Below are 17,500 nucleotides of genomic sequence, written 5' to 3' on the forward strand. Positions count from 1 at the left end.
GCTGACACACCCACCCCTGCCCCCACCACAGCGAAGCCCCTGTGGTCAGTGTCGGGTGATGACACGGCTGGGCTCGAACCCAAGGCCGCAGAATGGTTTCCTGTTGTACCTGAGCTCCACTGCCTTAACGCGCTGGCAGTCAATCAGTGATCTGACCAATAGCAACACGCCATCTGTCGACATCTGAACATGGCTGACACTGAGAGAGACCAGACAGGCAGACAGCATTAATATTAATAATCTCACTGAAAAAACTGATGAAAAAAATTTAAAAAATCAGTGATCAGCATTGAAATAGGAAAGTGTGGTAAACAAGATTATTGATTGGGTGGATCAAGGTTAAAGAAATTGTAATATGATTCAGACAGATTGACCATCATCTATGATTTCAATGAATTATTTTGAAAAGGAAAGCCTCATGGATTAGTGTTATTGGCTGATATTGAAATATGGATTCAAGGGATTATTGATCTATACTAAAATTATGAAATTTTATGAATGATAATTTAATGAATGATAAATCCTGATAAGAACTGATTTAAATCAGACAAATCAAATCAGTATCAGTATTAGCATCACAGACTGAAATCAACCAATATCACTGACATCAGGGAGTCCAGTGTCAGTTATATAAAAGATTAATGTCAGTTTTATCATCACTTAGTGTCAGTGGTATCAGTGATCAATATCTTGGCTCAGTCTCAGTGCTATCAGGGAACAATATCAGTTATATCAGGGGTTAATTAGTTAGTCTCATGACAACAATATCAGTGATATTAGAGATTGTATCATCAGGGTTTAATATCAGTGATGTCAGAGATTGTATCAGGGATTATTAGCAGTGATATCAGAGACTGTATCAGGGGTTATTAGCAGTGATATCAGAGACTGTATCAGGGATTATTAGCAGTGATATCAGAGATAGTTTCAGGATTATCAGTGATATCAGGAACTGTATCAGGGGTTATTAGCAGTAATATCAGGGACTGTATCAGGGATTATTATCAGTGATATCAGTGATTGATGGGCGCGCTCACTCTAGCAGCTGCAGAGCGACCATTCCTGGGATTCGCTTCAGAAGCTTCTGGATGGACGCCTCTCCCAGGGAACCATGGGAAAAGCTGCAGATGAGAGAATGACAGAGCAGAGTGGAAATTGAAGGCGAGCAATCTGCACCCACAGGGAGTAGGAAGTACATTCAGAGGGACACAGGAGGAGCGGAGACCCACATCAAACCTCACATCGAGCCGAAGAGCTGATGGAAACAGGTGAACACTTCCTGACTGACCCTCATAAACTGGGCCCTCTTTAGAGAGGGAATATGTAGATAAAAGGAAAGAAGTGATTTTCAAATTTCCTTCATGCTGAAGTCATTAGGATGACTCTCTGACTCTCCAAACAGTAATTCCAGAACCTTTTTTGGTTAGTAGACATCCTTCTCCAGAAGGTCTTGCATATTGAACACATCGTCCACATGGGTCTGTACTAACTCAGGTAACTCAGTTTACTTACCTTGCTCAAGACTGCCCCGCCTTGGAACTGAACCAGTTACTTTTGGTTTACAAGCCTACATCCTTAACTACTGCTTCATGCTTGATTGAGTTCTGGTCTTGGCAAAGTTGGTATGGCTCTGTGAAGGGGCTGCAAAACTCACCTTAGCTCCAGCATTCCTGGACACTGTGCTAATCTCCCACAGAGCTGGTCCATTCTGGCAGGCTGGATATCGCTGTGAGTGAGGCTGAAACACAGAGACACATCCATTACCCCACAAAAGCTCATCGTGTTATCAGAACCCAGCAGACAGGGCTGCAGTCCTGTGGACCGGGTTGATAAGAGCACTTAACTGCACTGCCAAGGAAACAGCAACTCAGTTCAACATTGGCATTCATTCGAAATCCACATGCATTTCAGCACTAATATTATTCATTTGTATGCAAATGAAGTTCATTACTTGGTTCATCCAGTCATGAATTGAACGTGATTTTTTTCATGTTATCAATATCTCAAATTTTCATATCTCAAATGTGGTGATGTTTAGACCCTGAAGACTAAGGGAGCCGTCACTGCAGAGGACTGAGTACCACACCATTATATAAAACATCAGTAACGCAGCCTATATTCTGAAACAAGATGCAAACAAAAAATAAAGATTATAAACATATAAATGAAAAAACAAAACATCTACAGGCTACCGGCCTGAGCAGATTGCTGGAATTCCTGATTTGCAGAGTCACTTTCATGAATCAGTCTTTGAGACGCCGTAGCACAGATGTGGCTGTTTGCGATTGGTATTCATTCTTTCTTAAGACAAAAATTCAGTTGTGGTTTTGGGAGGTGTACAATTATACTTAAACATCGTCTTAACAAATTTGAACCACTCCATCATGGTGCAGGTTCAACAAAGTTTCATCCTACAGAAATAACAGATTGTATTTCAGTTCATTAAGAATTCAATTAATTGAGGACAAAACCCCAAGGAATAAGATGCTGTATGTCTTAATACAAGGGATCTACACCTATGGTAGGCATACCATTACTGATTAATGGAGAGCATTTGAGTAGTATCCATAAACTCAAATATTTGATAATACCAGACGGGTGATTTGTCCATTCAAACAACTAATTTGGTTCTTTTTTTACTTTTTGCCTCCTTGTAACTGTTTAAAATGCAGCTGTAAGGAGGCTCCTCAGTGGCTCAACTGGTAAAAGAGCCGACTACTAAGTAGTGCCATCAGCCAACAGTTACCTCGGGTCTATTGTGGCAGAACAACCTGGTTTGGTTCTGCCGATGGATATGGGGGGCCCTGTCTGCATATGTTTATCTTCTCAGCACTGCAACTTAGCAACGACAGACCCTGCTAAGAACGCCCTGACCTGATACAGGCAGCCCTGCTCTTTTTGGTTCTTATAAAGACTTGGATTGGAGTGGACATCTATGCTGTCGCTAGGCAACTGAGCTGACTGTTCCTTTTCCATCCTGGTTGATTGCTCTCCTGTCTCTAGCTTTCTGCTTACATGTCCTGAGGTCTCTGTGTTACCTGAGTTTCTTGTACAGCTGTAGCCCATTCTTCTGTGAGGTTGTGACCTCGAGGGACTCCCCAGACTGCACCCTGTGATGCGAGCCATTGGATGAAACAGAATGAGGTCATTTTACAACTGAGCATACTGCCCTTGATGAAATGGACAGGTAACCAGCTCAAAGTTAGAACTACCTTTTACTGCAGCGAAACTTCAGAATCAGCTTCTTCTTCCCTCCATGACTGATAAAGCAAAAAGAAAAACACAGATGTAACTCTGTGTGTGTGTGTGTGTGTGTGTGTGTGTGTGTGTGTGTGTGTGTGTGTGTGTGTGTGTGTGCGTGCGTGTGTGTGTGCGCGTGTGTGTTTGTGTGTGTAGATACACATACCTGACCTCTATCTCGCTCATGTTTCTGCAGGTGCAGAGAGCAGTTGCCAGGTGCACAACGCCCTCCATGGTCACCGCGTTCTCACTGGCGCTACAGGAACACAAGAGGACAAACAGAGCTCGTCTGACACACTCTCCATCAGCAGCTCCGCGCTTCTCTTTTCCAACACGGCTGTGTGTTTGATACAGGTTTTCTGACTGTGTTTGAGGTAAAAGCAGGAAACTGCAGCTTTGCAGCAGCCACGATAACTCTTACTTAATTTCCTGAATCGCACTCAGCTGAGGCAGGAGGTCCAGCAGCTTCCTGAGTCCGCTGTCCCCCAGGGCATTACCAGACACGCTGCAGAGAGAAACGCAGGGAGGGAGAGAGAGTCATTATTATTCATTTCAGTGTCATAGAGAGGACCTCAGGAGGATGCTGGGATATGCTCCTATACTCACTCCAGCAGTGTGAGTGCTGGGCAGCCTCTCAGGGTCTCACACACCCTGTCCAGGTCAGGAGGGCGTAGACTGCAGGCCATCAGTCTAAGCACAAAGCATGATGGGAGGGGAGAACAGGGTCATTACCATCAGCCTCATTGGTTTTATCGTCACCACATTAACCATCATCCTCTGCTTTACTGCCACAATATGTCATCAGTCGTAATAAAGATCACTGTAATGGTGTAATGGTGACATACCGAAGCTTCTTCCACACCACTGGGTTTGCCGCTTTCATGCTGAAAGGAGAAGAGAGAAATGCTGAATAACAAAGCACACCCTTCAGGGGTGTGGCAGCTAAATCCACATTTACTCACTATAATTAAATGCATTTTAACCTGAAATGTTACTGAGAACAAGTTTCCTCAAACATCCAGCATGATTGGTAATGATGGACTTTGGTTTAGTTGGGCTTTGAGTTTAATAATAAACCAAATGATGGACTTTGGTTTAACCAGTTTTTGAGTTTACATGCATCACTCTTCAGGGAAAAATAATAACAGTAAAACAACAAAGCCTTGTTGAGGAAGAGGCTCTCACCCAGGGGGTTGTCTCTGCGTCTCCCCAGCAAACAGCAGACACACCTTTGTAGGGTCCTGCAATCTGAGAGAGTCAGAAACACCAGTGAGAGAGAAGGTCTGAAAATACCCCAGCACCTGCCTGCTAACAGGCCGACCAGTTCACCTGTATCAGTGAGAGATTTCACTCCATTAAAAATTCAAATATACTGGGCATAACTGGTATAACTAACATGCAATATACCCCAGAAATATATGCACATTCAATATACCCAAAAATATATATGCATTGTGTGAAGTGTGTGTAGCAGTTGATGGTATAATGAGAGTGCTTTCGGGTCTGTGTGTGTCTCTGTCTGTGTTCATATATATAAAAAATAAGAATAAAGCAGACAGTCAGATCTCCTTGACTATAATTTCACAGGCAGAACAGAGAGGTTCCTGGCAAACAGGAAGTCAGAGCCTGTCACACAGGAAGCCAGAGCACTCAGTAAAGAACCCCTGTGGCAGCATCTTCAAGACTGCCAAATAATCCCTCTGTCATCTCTGCAGGGCAAGCCATGCCACCCCACAACAACCACATCCAGGAGAAGGCAGGCAAGCAAAACAGAGGCGAGCAGACTGCCTAATATCAGGGTGTGTAGGTATCCAGGTGCCCAGGGCTGCCCCCGTCCTCTCTCCAACTATTTATTAAATATGAATATTTAGTATGATTATGAAACTTGTAACTGTTTTGGTTTTTTGTGATTAAATACTAGTCTCTGTCCATCTCTTATCTCTCTCTCCCTCCATCTCTCCCCCTCCCTTGGTCTTTCTCTCTCATTCTAAGTTTAAAAAGTTTAAAAAGTATGTGATACTGAAGCACAAATCCTACATGGGGTACCTGATGTCCACCTCGACCACTTCCGGACAGGTGGTGAGAGAACGGGTCAGAACCAGCAGCTCGTCCAGCGACACCGTGATTCTGTTCATCCTGGGAAGAGACCACCATCAGGTTGTCACATGACCACTACTGCAGCGGGACACCACCCAGCTGCCAAAACGGCAAGCTCAGAGAGAACGTCTCTCTCGCCTCATCTGAAAAATCCATAATAATCCGACTGCTGTGATCATTCTCCTCATTCTAACGGTCAGTACATTACAATATTAACATGAATATCTGCAATCACATGCATTTGGATAGCAATGGGAAAGACTATACCATCTATAGCGAGGGATGTACAATCAGGACCTTTTAGCTGCATAATAAACTATACCTGTATTATACCCGTAATCTGTTTAAGAGCGCAATGTCAGACCGGTCCCAAACACATGGCTTTATGAGTGACAGACAGCGTATTAATACTTTAATGGTTGTGTGAATCCTTGTTAAAATGAGTTCTCTTCTGTGTATGATTGCATATTGATGTTTTTTCTCTTACGAGATCTCCCTGGAGATGCCCAGAGTCTGCAGAGAGTCAGCGAGAACCTGGAGGGCCTCGTCCTTCCACTCACTTCCTGACAGACTGCAAAATGAAAAACAAACCGGGGAGTCGAACAAACAACTTCCTGTCAGAGATCCTGTGCACATCAAAGAAACACAGGGCGGGAATTTAAAAGAAAAAGTGGCAGTTTACTCTATGAAAAGTCACCCTGTTGGGCCAGCTGGGGTACTTTCTGAGATTGCATAAACAAAGTGAGCTTGTGATCAATTCGACTCATTACTCTGCAAGCCAACAGAGCTCCTCTGGCTAAATGAACAGACTTACTCAACCACAGAGAGGCCAGGACATCCTGCCAGGATCTTACAAAGCTTGTCCAACTTTGCAGCTGTCAGACTGCAGTTCAGAAGGCTAAGGGATTAAACAAGACATGATTTAAATGACAATTCATGAGAAGATGAGAGTCGCAGGGCAACCAGCAGCCATTAGAGGGGGATAGTGAGAGCAGTGGACTTGGGGAATCCTGCAAAATTTTCTGTAAACCACAATCTACTCGCAAGGCAATCATGAGCTCTGGAGTTTCACTTTCTCTTCTGCTGTGACAAAGAGGCAGTTTAAAACACATCAGCACAAAGCCTTAGGGAGCACGGCCTCTCACCTGACAGTGCGTCCGGGCCTGTGTGTGCTGGGGGAATCTTCCTGAGCACAGCTTCAGAGAGAGAGAGAGAGAGAGAGAGAGAGAGAGAGAGAGAGAGAAACTGGAGTTAATCCCCAGTTTTCAGCATTGAAGAGCACCAGTGACATGCTGCTTATCCCAGACAGGCAGCAGTCAAGGAAATGTGAGATGATCCTGTACATGGGCCCATTCCAACAGAGACACTGAGAGGGGACACTGCTCACCTTCATTTACAGGGTTGGCATGAATGGAGAATTTTCTCAGGTGAAAAAGACATTCATGAGTGAAAGTGGAACAGATCTGATGTAGCAGAGCTGGGAGGAAAATTAAGAAAAAGACTGCTGAAAAACTGCCTTGACCCTGAGTGTGTAGCTGTGCCGGGAGGAATCGTCCCTGTTCTGTACTGTTATCTGCTTCTCAAGAACTGTTCCTGTTGCTCTGTTTTGGAGATCTTTCCCCATTTTGCACCATGCAGGCGTGTCCTTGAATTCAATACAAGCAAATTTGCTGTACTTTTTTTTTCTGTCTGTATTTTTCCATTATTTCTCTCCAAGTATGTAATCCTCTGTAACTCTTCAAATATCAAAGTCTTCACAGACAGACTCTGTGCAGTGCTGTGGATCCACAGAGGACTTATTTTCTTCAACACACAGAACATTCCGGTTCATTTTTATTTCGCTTCTTCTCAGCATGTTTTTCCCATCATCCCTGAGTCCTGACCCTCAGCCTCCCACGCCCGTGACAGACAGGACTCTCACCTTAAAGACTCCGACCCCTGAGAGAAAAGCACTGACATCTCGCTCATCTCCCTCTGTCCGCTGCAACACCAAAAAGAGGTGAAATAAATACACGCACAAAACTCTCGAGCTTTGCTTTACACAAGCTGGTGCTTTGAGATGTTTGACAGAATGTGGCCGTTGCAGTAAGAACTAAATGAAAAGCAGAAGAGAGCTGCATAGTTACACAGCATACAAAAGAAACACAGATGTTTGTGGCAGCCGGTCAATCGTATATTAAAGTACACAAGACCAAGTATTCTTTGTAATTCCTTGGATGTTTGTGTTTTTCATACCACTCCCGGGCAAAAATCAGGAGGGCAAACTTCCACAGAGAACAACATGCCAGTGGAATCACGTCTGTACTGGAGTGCAGCTGGAAAAGTACTTTCTTTCAATATACAGGAAACAGGAAATATTATAGATATAATAATGCCCTCTATCCAAACACATAAGGAGGTTTGATGAATGCGCTTCAGATACATATAAGGTCAAAGGTCAGGGCACAGTGATGACCCGAACTGCATTCTAAATGTAGTAACAGTGACTAAACAGGAAGACCAGACTCACTCGATATGCACTGTCTGAATGCGGAGGCAGGTGGCCATCTTCTCAAGGAGAGTGAAGACTCCATCCAATGTGCAACTGTTTTTCCCCAAACTGAGAAAACAGATACACACATTCGTACACACACATACACACTCTCCCCAAAGTCACGCCTCCTCAAGATCACACAAAATTCAATGGAAAAGATTCATTCTTTGCACATGCTTCTCAGCAATTACTAACTGTAAATGAGTTCTCATTTAGATTCAGGGAAGGAATGTGTCAGCATGTGGCACTTCCTGTTCACTCCACCAGTGTGCAGCGCGGCAGGGGGGGTGTACTCACGACAGCGAGCAGAGTGAGGTCATTTGAGGCAGCACCTCCGCCACCTCACGGACCCCTCCATCCCGAAGGGTGTTATCACTCAGACTACGAGACAGAAACACCCCCAGTGAGACCCTGCTGCTACAGCCCCCCCCACATCAGGAGAAACACCCCCAGTGAATGCCCACTGCTGGACCGGGGCCACTCCCAACCCCGCCCCCCCCCCATTCAGGAGAAGCACCCTCAGTGAGAACCTGTGGCTGGACCAGGGGCCACTCCCTATCCCTGCAGTAAGGCCTCCTTAAATCTGGCAGTGCTCACAGAGCTGTGGAGAGACACTAGACTGGTTTGACCAGGACGAGTATGTAAATGAGGTGGCTAGCCAAATGCCAGGCTGGACAAGTATGTAAATGAGGTGGCTAGCCAAATGCCAGGCTGGAATTACAGCCTCCAGACCAGGCCTGAGCAGCCGAGTGCACACCATGGTTTGTCATTATCATCATCAGTTCTTTATTATAAGTATGGTCAGTATTATTATGAAAATAATAAAACTGTTGATAGTATTATTAGAGTCAGCAGTGTGCAGAAGGGCCTACCTGAGCTGTGTGATCTGTGGGCAGCTCTGCACGGCTCTGGCCAGCTTAGCAGCTCCAACCTCCGTCAGATTTCCACAGATAAACCTGCAGGTTTAACCAACACACACTGTCAGTCTCACACACACACACACGCACGCACACACGCACGCACGCACGCACGCACGCACATTCTTACATCACATACACATACATACACTTTGCTTGTGAAATACTTTTGAGAAAAACAGATGAAAATTTTAAAACTGAGTCAATATCATGAGACAGAGGGAGATTACTCACTTTGGGTGGGAAAAGCTAGCTGTATGTGCATCCTATAAACATCACAGGGGTCACACAGGGATATGACCAGCCTGAGAGATGTGGTGTGGGAGGAGAGAGGGGAGAGACAGACAGACAGACAAACAGACAGACGGGCGGGCGGGCGGATGGACGGACGGGCGGGCGGACAGACGGACGGACAGGGCTGGAGCTGCAAACTCACTCAAGTCTTTTCAGGGCTGGAAGACTGGGAAGGACGCCAGACAGCACCTCTGCAAAGGCGTCGTCATACTTTCGGCTGCGAAAACTGAGAGCGAAAAAGACAAGGGAAAAACTATTTACACACACTGCACCAGAACAATGATGAAATGAAACACACACACCCACACACACTAGTTCTCTTTCTCTCAGTGTGTTTGCAGCATCAGTGCACTGTGTGGATACATTAATGAGGCGTGTTGCTGCTGTGGTTTAACAGAACTGCGTCTTTTCTTTTTGATTTGCATACAGACAGGATGCCTGTCCGTCCAGGTCTGCTCTACCTTTCATCTTCTGTCAAAAAGCCAGAAGAGTTTCATTTCTCCAGAAGCTGAATTTAAGTCTCACCACTATCAGACATCAAAATGAATCTGAGTGCTCATTAAACACTCAAATTGTATGTATAAACATGTATACCCCTCTACATCAACTTAAAAAGGTCCCCAATACAAATAAGAATTGATTAGTATAATCTCTGAATGGGTTTAATTATTATGGATATGTTGAATTTACATAAATAATAATATAAATTGTATTTATGTTTATACAAAGGAAAGTACAAACAATCCCTTGTACCTAGATCATGCAGTGTTTGATTGATTGATTGAATAATGATTGGTTGCAGGAGAGATTACTTCCCAGCCGTAGCCCGGAAGTCCTGTTTCTCTGAATAGCATTGGGGTATTATAGCAGTGATTTACACTATGACCCTTTCGTTAAGTAACAGCCTGTTTGCAGCACTGGGACTCACGAACACTGATGCATTTCCTGTGTGTTCCTGCCTGCTCATGCTGCCGTAACAATGCAGTCCTTTACCTTTGCTGTGTAAGTCCCTCCGCATAAGAGCATCTGCCAATGAGTAACTACACTGAAACCGTCTGATTTTTGGAAAGTGACTGGTTTTCTGTGTGACTGACTGCCGTTGTGAGTGATAGAGTGGTTGATTGTGGTTGATACTGGGGGACTCATATGAGGTGGTCACCGTGCTGTGATTGCCTGAGTGACTGATTGGTTGATTGAATGATTGACTGGTTGATTGAAGGATCAATTGACTCACATAAGGTAGTCTATGTGCTGGAAGCTAGGCAGGGCTTGCAGACACTCCAGCTCCATGGAGCAGCCGGCGATGTCCAGGCCGACGCCCCGCCCGGCGGCGGAGATGACGAAGGCCAGGGCGTCCATGTCGACGGGGGCCAGGCGGATGTTACGCAGCTCAAAGCAGGGTCGCGACCCCACCGCCTTGGCCAGCCGCACGTCCTGCGTTTCGTGGGTGCAGCGGCTCAGCTCCACCAGCTTGGGCCCGGTCAGGTGGGCACTGCTGGAGAAACCCTGCAGAACCTTCAGAACCACATCCTGACGCCTCTGTACCTGGCCCTCAGCCCTGCCCCCTGCCAGGTGCACCAGGTGAGGGGTGCAGGTGGGAGCGGCCAGCCCGCACAGGTAGAGGTGCAGCGTGTCTGTGAACACGGTCTTGGGGTCGGTTCTGGAGGTCCAGCGGGTTTTCAGGTTGAGTTTCTTCCTGAGCTGTGGTTCAGTCACGCCCTCGCTGGTCATGAGGTGAAGCGCGGCCAGGAACTCCTGCATGGCCAGGTGCATGAAGGCGCACCCGTTGCCCTGGGAACCGTCGCTCAGCCTCATCTCAAACTGCGACAGGAGCCCCGTCCGCATGGCGAAGTCCAGCAGGGTGCCGGGGACGTGCTGAGTGGGGAACACGATGCTGCTAATCTCTAGACCCTGCATGGCCAGCTGGCACAGGCCCCTCAGCTCCGCCCTGTGCTGCTGCAGCGGGGACACAGCCCCGCCCACAGCCCCGCCTGCAGGAGCCCTGCTGAGGAAGGCGTTGAGGATCTGCAGGTACACTTGAGTGACGGTGGTGGGCAGCAGGGAGGGAGGGCGGGGCCCGCGAGAGAACAGGTAGTCGAGGCAGACGCAGCAGAGGTGGCACAGCGCGGGAACGTAGCACATGGTGAGGATGTGGCGGCTGGCCAGCAGGTGGGCCGCTGCCTGCAGCCCGTGAGCCTTGCCCCTGAAGTAGCGCTCAGCGTACTCCTCCACCTGCCGCCGGTCGAACCCCAGCAGCTCCCCCTCCAGGGCGCTGTCGGGCAGGTCGGCCGTGTCCCGCGGCCTGCAGGTGACCAGCACACAGCAGCCTGGGAGTATCCTGCCGCTGCACAGCCCAGAGAAGAGCTCCAGCACAGGCAGAGCCTGCCGGGGCTCCCAGGCCGTGCTGGGCGTCTCGGGGGCGAATCTGGAGGAAACCTCATCGTAGCCGTCGAAGATCACACACACCTTTTGCGGGTTGGCGAGGATGAAGGACAGAACGGCCTCGCCCTCCTGCTGCTCCTCGCTGTGGGCGGACGGAGGGAAGAAGTGGAAGAGCAGCTGGCTGAGAGACAGCGGCCGCGTCAGCAGGTTCAGCTGGCGGAACTCCAGCAGGTACAGCAGCTGGAAGGCAGGCAGATGGCCCTGGGCCCAGCGCTGGCCCGCGCAGTGCATCAGCACAGTCTTTCCAGACCCGGCCGGACCCAGCAGCACCGTGAGCCGGGCGTTGTGCAGGGAGCTGAGGAGAGACTCCACCGTGATCACACGCTCCACGCCAGGCTCCTCCCCCTCCAGTGACCCCGCCCGCCTGGGCAGGGCCCTGTGGCGCAGGCTGACCCGAGCCTCGTCCAGACGCACCGCCCCCGCCAGGCCACAGGTCACACGCTGGCATTTCTGCTGCAGCACGTCCCTCACGGTCCTGCTGTAGCCCCCTATGTAGTCTGAGCACACACACAACACAGCAACTGCAGGTAACACACACACACAACACAGCAACTGCAGGTAACACACACACACACAACACAGCAACTGCAGGTAACACACACACACACACAACACAGCAACTGCAGGTAACACACACACACACAACACAGCAACTGCAGGTAACACACACACACAACACAGCAACTGCAGGTAACACACACACCTCCACACACACACACACACACAACACAGCAACTGCAGGTAACACACACACACACACACACACACACACACACACAACACAGCAACTGCAGGTAACACACACACACACACACACACACACACACACACACAACACAGCAATTGCAGGTAACACACACACACCTCCACACATACAACACAGCAACAGCAGGTAACACCCCACACACATCCGCACACACCTGCAGAACACCTGCACACACCTCCACACACACACACACAACACAGAAACAGCAGGTAACACCCCACACACACACTTGCAGAACACCGACACACCTCCATGAAGCTGAGCACGGTATACTTACATAGGAGTGATCCCTGTAACGACCAAACCTTTACCCTACTCTCACCAACACTTTGTGTGTACATGTGTGTGGGACTGAAATGTATTTAAATATTGCAAAAAAAGTGAAGTATATTTGATCACTGAGTATACTTGCATACTAAGTATTAAACCAAGGTAAAGTATCTGATTGAACATCAAAAGCTGCTACAAGGATGATAGAATCTTTGCATGTGCAACGAATGACAATCCCTGTTTTTTCCAGGAAGAAACTGAAGTAAACCAATAAGAGCTGAAGACATATGGAGGCCAAGCCCATGCAGAGCTGAAGTCCTGTGGGAGTTAGGTCCATAGACTTGTGTTTAGGGTGACCATACGTCCACTTTTTCCCGGACATGTCCTCGTTTTGGGACCTAAAACATGCGTCTCTAAACAAGGACGTGTCCGGGAAAAAGAGGACGTATGGTCACCCTATTTGTGTTTCAATGAGTAAAATTCCAAGTTGCTTTGAGTTTTGAGCCATTTTTACCTCTTCTTGGATGTTTGGCAGGGAGTCGGGCAACCAGATCTTCCAGCTGATTGTTGGCAGATTCTGTGAAAACGTTACAGAAACATTACAGGGGAAACCCATTCAAATAAAACATCCCTCACAGTCTCTACCATACAAGTCACAGCAGTACGTGGCCTATTACCGTTTATATAACTATGTATCATTAATCATCCATTCCACCTTCTGCCTAATTGGACAGGCCTGGACAGATTCATTCAGCTTTGTGAAGGAGAACCTTTTCCTCTTCCCAAATCTACTGACTAACACTGTTTTTGGCAACATTTTAATTGTACTTCAAACTGTTAAATATTTGTGTTGAACTGACAATCATCTGTGTTGATTAACATCCATTTGCTATATTTTCAAAGAACAGATCTGTATTCCAACAATGAAACTGAAAAGAGGATAACTCTAATTATGAGTGAATGTGTTCAGGAACCATGAAAAGAGGATAACTGTAATGAATGTGTTCAGGAACCATGAAAAGAGGATAACTGTAATGAACGTGTTCAGGAACCATGAAAAGAGGATAACTGTAATGAATGTGTTCAGGAGCCAGCAGCTGCTTTAATCGACAGCCTTTAAAACAGGTGCTGGTCGGGGGCTCCCGGCAGCTCAGTGGCTCAACAAGGACCAGAAGCCCACAGCTTCATCAACATCATTCTGCTGGTGATGTAGGGGCGGGCATGTCAGCCAAGAATTGTCCATCCTGTTGCTCATCAGCAACCCCTGCAAGTCTGGCTGCATAAAGCTTTTAGTGGGGGAATTGTGGAGAAAAAGCATTTGACGATCCAAATTTGTGGTAAAAAAAAGTCAGGGTTCCAATTATGGAGGGGATCTATTTAAGACTTGGACCCCCCCCCCCCCAAAAAAAAAGAGGTAAAAACAACATGCCTGGAAGAATCTTGTAATACGATTTCAGAAACCCCTAAAGTGGACCATACTTTGTAATATTTAAAATTACAGGTAAGAAGGATATATAAATGTTTCAACCCCTGAAAAAGTGCTGTTGGAGAGAGTTGAATAGACAGGTGAACGGATTGGTACGGCTATGTTCAGGATAGTTCCTGTATTTGGTGTGAAGTTAAAAGTTTAAATGCTTAATGTTTATAGTTTGAATATTTTTTCTGAAACTCCTGCGGTTTTATGTTTTTTTTGTGCAGCGCATTGACTAGCACCGTTACGAAATGTAACTCTTTCACTTTTGCTTCCCAAACGGAGATGCACGAGGGCTTCTGGCTCCTTTTCTGGCAGGCAGCTCGCGCCGTAACCAATGACTGACAGACGTGAAATATCGACTGCGAGCAGAGAGGTAGAGCCTCAGGTTTAGCCTGCATGGCTAGCGTCTATGAGCACAGAGGAAGCCTACAACTTCCCTTCATGTGTCCAAATCCGATTACCTGCTCCATCGTATATGCACTATACAAAACGCCACCGACTTCCAGCTTCTCTCACTGGGCCGAACAGAGAATCGGCATTACAATCAAGACAATTCATGCATATGTTTTTTCCATTTTCATAACTACACAGGATTATGAACCAGCTGTAATTTACGATGCTGGGGAAAAGCCAGAGAACCTACTCAGTTAAAAAACCACATTCACCGCATCGCGGGTCATGCCACTGTGTGCGAGGTCGAGCCACATCACAGGGCACCTCAAACTTTAAATCACACGAAGCAGGTATCACGGTTTACACTTCAGAAACTAACAACAATGCGAACGAATGCCAAGGGCAGAAACTAATTCACCGTCCACCCTGAGGGCATAAGAAGGAAAAGACACGTCCGTGAACTGAAAAACAAGCGAGACCGCGGTGATATCAGAACAAAGCTTCGCATCCCACATGCGTGGCGCTTGCATTAATCTCGCTTAATATTCGCTGCCTTTCCCGGACCTGCCTGCATCGCTACGCAAAGGGCGCCTTTATAATGAGATCAACCCCTGTCCGGCATGCTAAGGGGAATTCTGCATCAAGGAAGAAAAACAATCCGCGCAATCCGATAGGTCAAACATCAACAAGGAAATAACTGCGGCTCATCCACACGCCCATTTCCACGGAGGACAGTGTACCAGGTAAAAGCTGAACTATGGAAGCAAGGTGTTGCTGGGCCAACATTAAATACTCTGCAATCACCCTATAACGCACGTAGATAACTGGGGAACGCCAATCCATACAATGAACATGGATCCGGGGAAACGCTGTCCTCCGCACCGTGGCATTATTATAGACTGCGCGCAGCGTGTGTGTGCTGACCAGCACTGCTTACGCATACCGCCTCTACATAATGGTAACCGCCTCAGATGGTATTTGAGTAGATGATAATGTTCTTTTGAAGCCAACATTTAACGATGTGCTCCATTTTAAAGCGTACTTAGCGTCGCAAAAAGTTGAGAAATCGTTTTTTTTTTTCATACCTTCACAGAACAGAAATCGCCCACTACGTCAAATGCGGAGGACACACAACATTGCATCCATGTCACACAGGACAAAGCCTTAACAATCTCTCAAAATCTCAGTAACAAAAACACGCAAATATGTCGCTTTTGTTGGGATGTGTGTCTGACATGTGTGATGATTAGGATGTAATGCAATTGTGGTGTAGTACAATTGTTTTTTATCTATTCATCGGGTAAATCTGGAGTTTTGATCAGAAAACCATGGAGCTGCGTGGCGTGTTGCTGGACAGCCGGCGTGAGAATGGAAAACAGGACGGTGGACAGTGCGCATGCGTGGGGGGTGTTACCTGGTTCAGACTGACCTGGGGTCTCCTCAGCAGCGGGACACCTGGGATCACCTGGAATACAAAACACAGCCTACAGTGTCAGGATCTCTTTGTGTTTTAGCTTGCTCACCTAAACTTCCAAAATGAAAATTGCCTAAAAGATTCAGCAAGCGCACTGTTTGATATTGTGCCATTTTGACCTGGTCTTCGTGGCATTTTTGTTGAAACCGACTTGCATATTATAAGCATAATGTAACGGCTCGTGTGGCTCTCAGGTAATCTTACATTACATTACATTACAGGTTATTTACTTCATAATAGGTCACGGACCTGTTGCTTTTTCATTCACAGTCAGGGAAATGTTATGTACAATTATTGTTAGATCAAAATCTAGTGAAAACGCTCATGCTCAATGTCCAAATCATGACAGAAACACATAACGTTAAATGAGTTACCATTTTACTCTAAAAGAGAAATTTAAAAAGTGACGTAATGATAAATTATCGCACAGACTTCTGTCCCGTTTCTAACTGTACAATTAATACCTATTACAAAAGTCCACTTTAACACTGAAGTTATAATTAAATAAACTCTAATTAAACATTCTCCTCTGGGGGCGTTCACTTTAGGCGACCGTTAGAGGCGGTACCATCCCCTCCTGGATACACATGTAAATAATGTAAAGCAAACAGCACAATGTAGTATGTAGTTGAGTGCCATTTACTGTGAGAGTACACTATTATTATTATCATTATTAATTCAGTTACTTTTAAGGCCTTGACGCACAAGAAGCCTGCATTTCGGAGTAATTAACGCCGAATGTGCTGAAATGAGCGTCTCAGTATGTGTGCGTCCCTCGCCTGAGTAAAGGACGCGCTACAATGCCACAAAAACTAACATCAATTTTGTCTCTGTTGAAATATTTCAAAAACCATTTAAATCCTGCCTTTCCAAAATCCAAAAAATGTCTGATTCTTAATAATGCATTCTTATACCTGCTTGTTGGATATGTACTGAAGCAATTCAAGTTTACTACCTTAAGGGTCCAACAGCAGCCACTAAACCGTGCGCATTCAAAGACAAATTCCCTTTCCACGACCCCCGCTATCCCACAGTTTACTCCGATACGGAATCGACCACAGATCTTACCCGCCACAAACAGCAGCAGGGATTCCAAGGCCATGGGTAAGCCCTCGCACTCCATGGACACCATTTCCACAAACCGGCGGCACGTTGCGCGTCCCGAGTTTCTGAAGTGATCCACAAGCAGGGAGACGCGCTCTCTCAGGTCCGCCACGCCGACGAGCCGCCGCGAAGTCTCCGCTCCTGCGAGGCGGTACATGGCCTGCAGTCTGTCAGGCTGGCTGTGCAGGATCTCAATCAGCGCCGAGCGATATTCATCCAGCACGGCGAAGACATCCGCCTCCATGTCTACCCTCTCCATCTGAAGGCGTCGCCTGAAATGTTCCACATATTAGATGATAAGTAGTTTATGGTCGACATTGTGAGTGCCTGCTTTTCCTGTTATTTGGTCATGCGATTTAGCATCAGCACTGTGTAACCTGCCTCGTTACTTGCATTTTTTAAGATATGAGTCCGTTTAATTCTGCGAACACTGCACAGAGTAACAGCACCTTTTACTTATAATAGTTTTAAAACACAGTTATAAAATTTATTCACA

The 17,500-nt window shown here is 46.6% G+C and overlaps 1 protein-coding gene across 1 annotated transcript in view; it reads right to left on the reverse strand.

The window, feature by feature from the left end:
• nlrc5 (NLR family, CARD domain containing 5) overlaps positions 1 to 17,500 on the reverse strand; it is a 30,519-nt gene that overhangs the window by 11,821 nt on the left and 1,198 nt on the right. Inside the window, exons 2-23 of the mRNA XM_036544166.1 lie at positions 16,969 to 17,276; positions 15,856 to 15,891; positions 10,316 to 12,020; positions 9,224 to 9,307; positions 8,743 to 8,826; positions 8,168 to 8,251; positions 7,847 to 7,936; positions 7,259 to 7,318; positions 6,483 to 6,533; positions 6,152 to 6,235; positions 5,825 to 5,908; positions 5,287 to 5,376; positions 4,426 to 4,488; positions 4,086 to 4,124; positions 3,847 to 3,930; positions 3,662 to 3,745; positions 3,407 to 3,496; positions 3,213 to 3,260; positions 3,039 to 3,110; positions 1,655 to 1,738; positions 1,038 to 1,121; positions 110 to 199 (exon numbers count right to left, since the gene is read on the reverse strand). Of these exons, the coding sequence (XP_036400059.1) occupies positions 110 to 199; positions 1,038 to 1,121; positions 1,655 to 1,738; positions 3,039 to 3,110; positions 3,213 to 3,260; positions 3,407 to 3,496; positions 3,662 to 3,745; positions 3,847 to 3,930; positions 4,086 to 4,124; positions 4,426 to 4,488; positions 5,287 to 5,376; positions 5,825 to 5,908; positions 6,152 to 6,235; positions 6,483 to 6,533; positions 7,259 to 7,318; positions 7,847 to 7,936; positions 8,168 to 8,251; positions 8,743 to 8,826; positions 9,224 to 9,307; positions 10,316 to 12,020; positions 15,856 to 15,891; positions 16,969 to 17,276 (3,498 nt within the window). The remainder of the gene's footprint in view (positions 1 to 109; positions 200 to 1,037; positions 1,122 to 1,654; positions 1,739 to 3,038; positions 3,111 to 3,212; positions 3,261 to 3,406; positions 3,497 to 3,661; positions 3,746 to 3,846; positions 3,931 to 4,085; positions 4,125 to 4,425; positions 4,489 to 5,286; positions 5,377 to 5,824; positions 5,909 to 6,151; positions 6,236 to 6,482; positions 6,534 to 7,258; positions 7,319 to 7,846; positions 7,937 to 8,167; positions 8,252 to 8,742; positions 8,827 to 9,223; positions 9,308 to 10,315; positions 12,021 to 15,855; positions 15,892 to 16,968; positions 17,277 to 17,500) is intronic.

This window comes from Megalops cyprinoides, chromosome 13 (assembly GCF_013368585.1).
Source record: "Megalops cyprinoides isolate fMegCyp1 chromosome 13, fMegCyp1.pri, whole genome shotgun sequence".
Lineage (NCBI taxonomy): Eukaryota > Metazoa > Chordata > Actinopteri > Elopiformes > Megalopidae > Megalops > Megalops cyprinoides.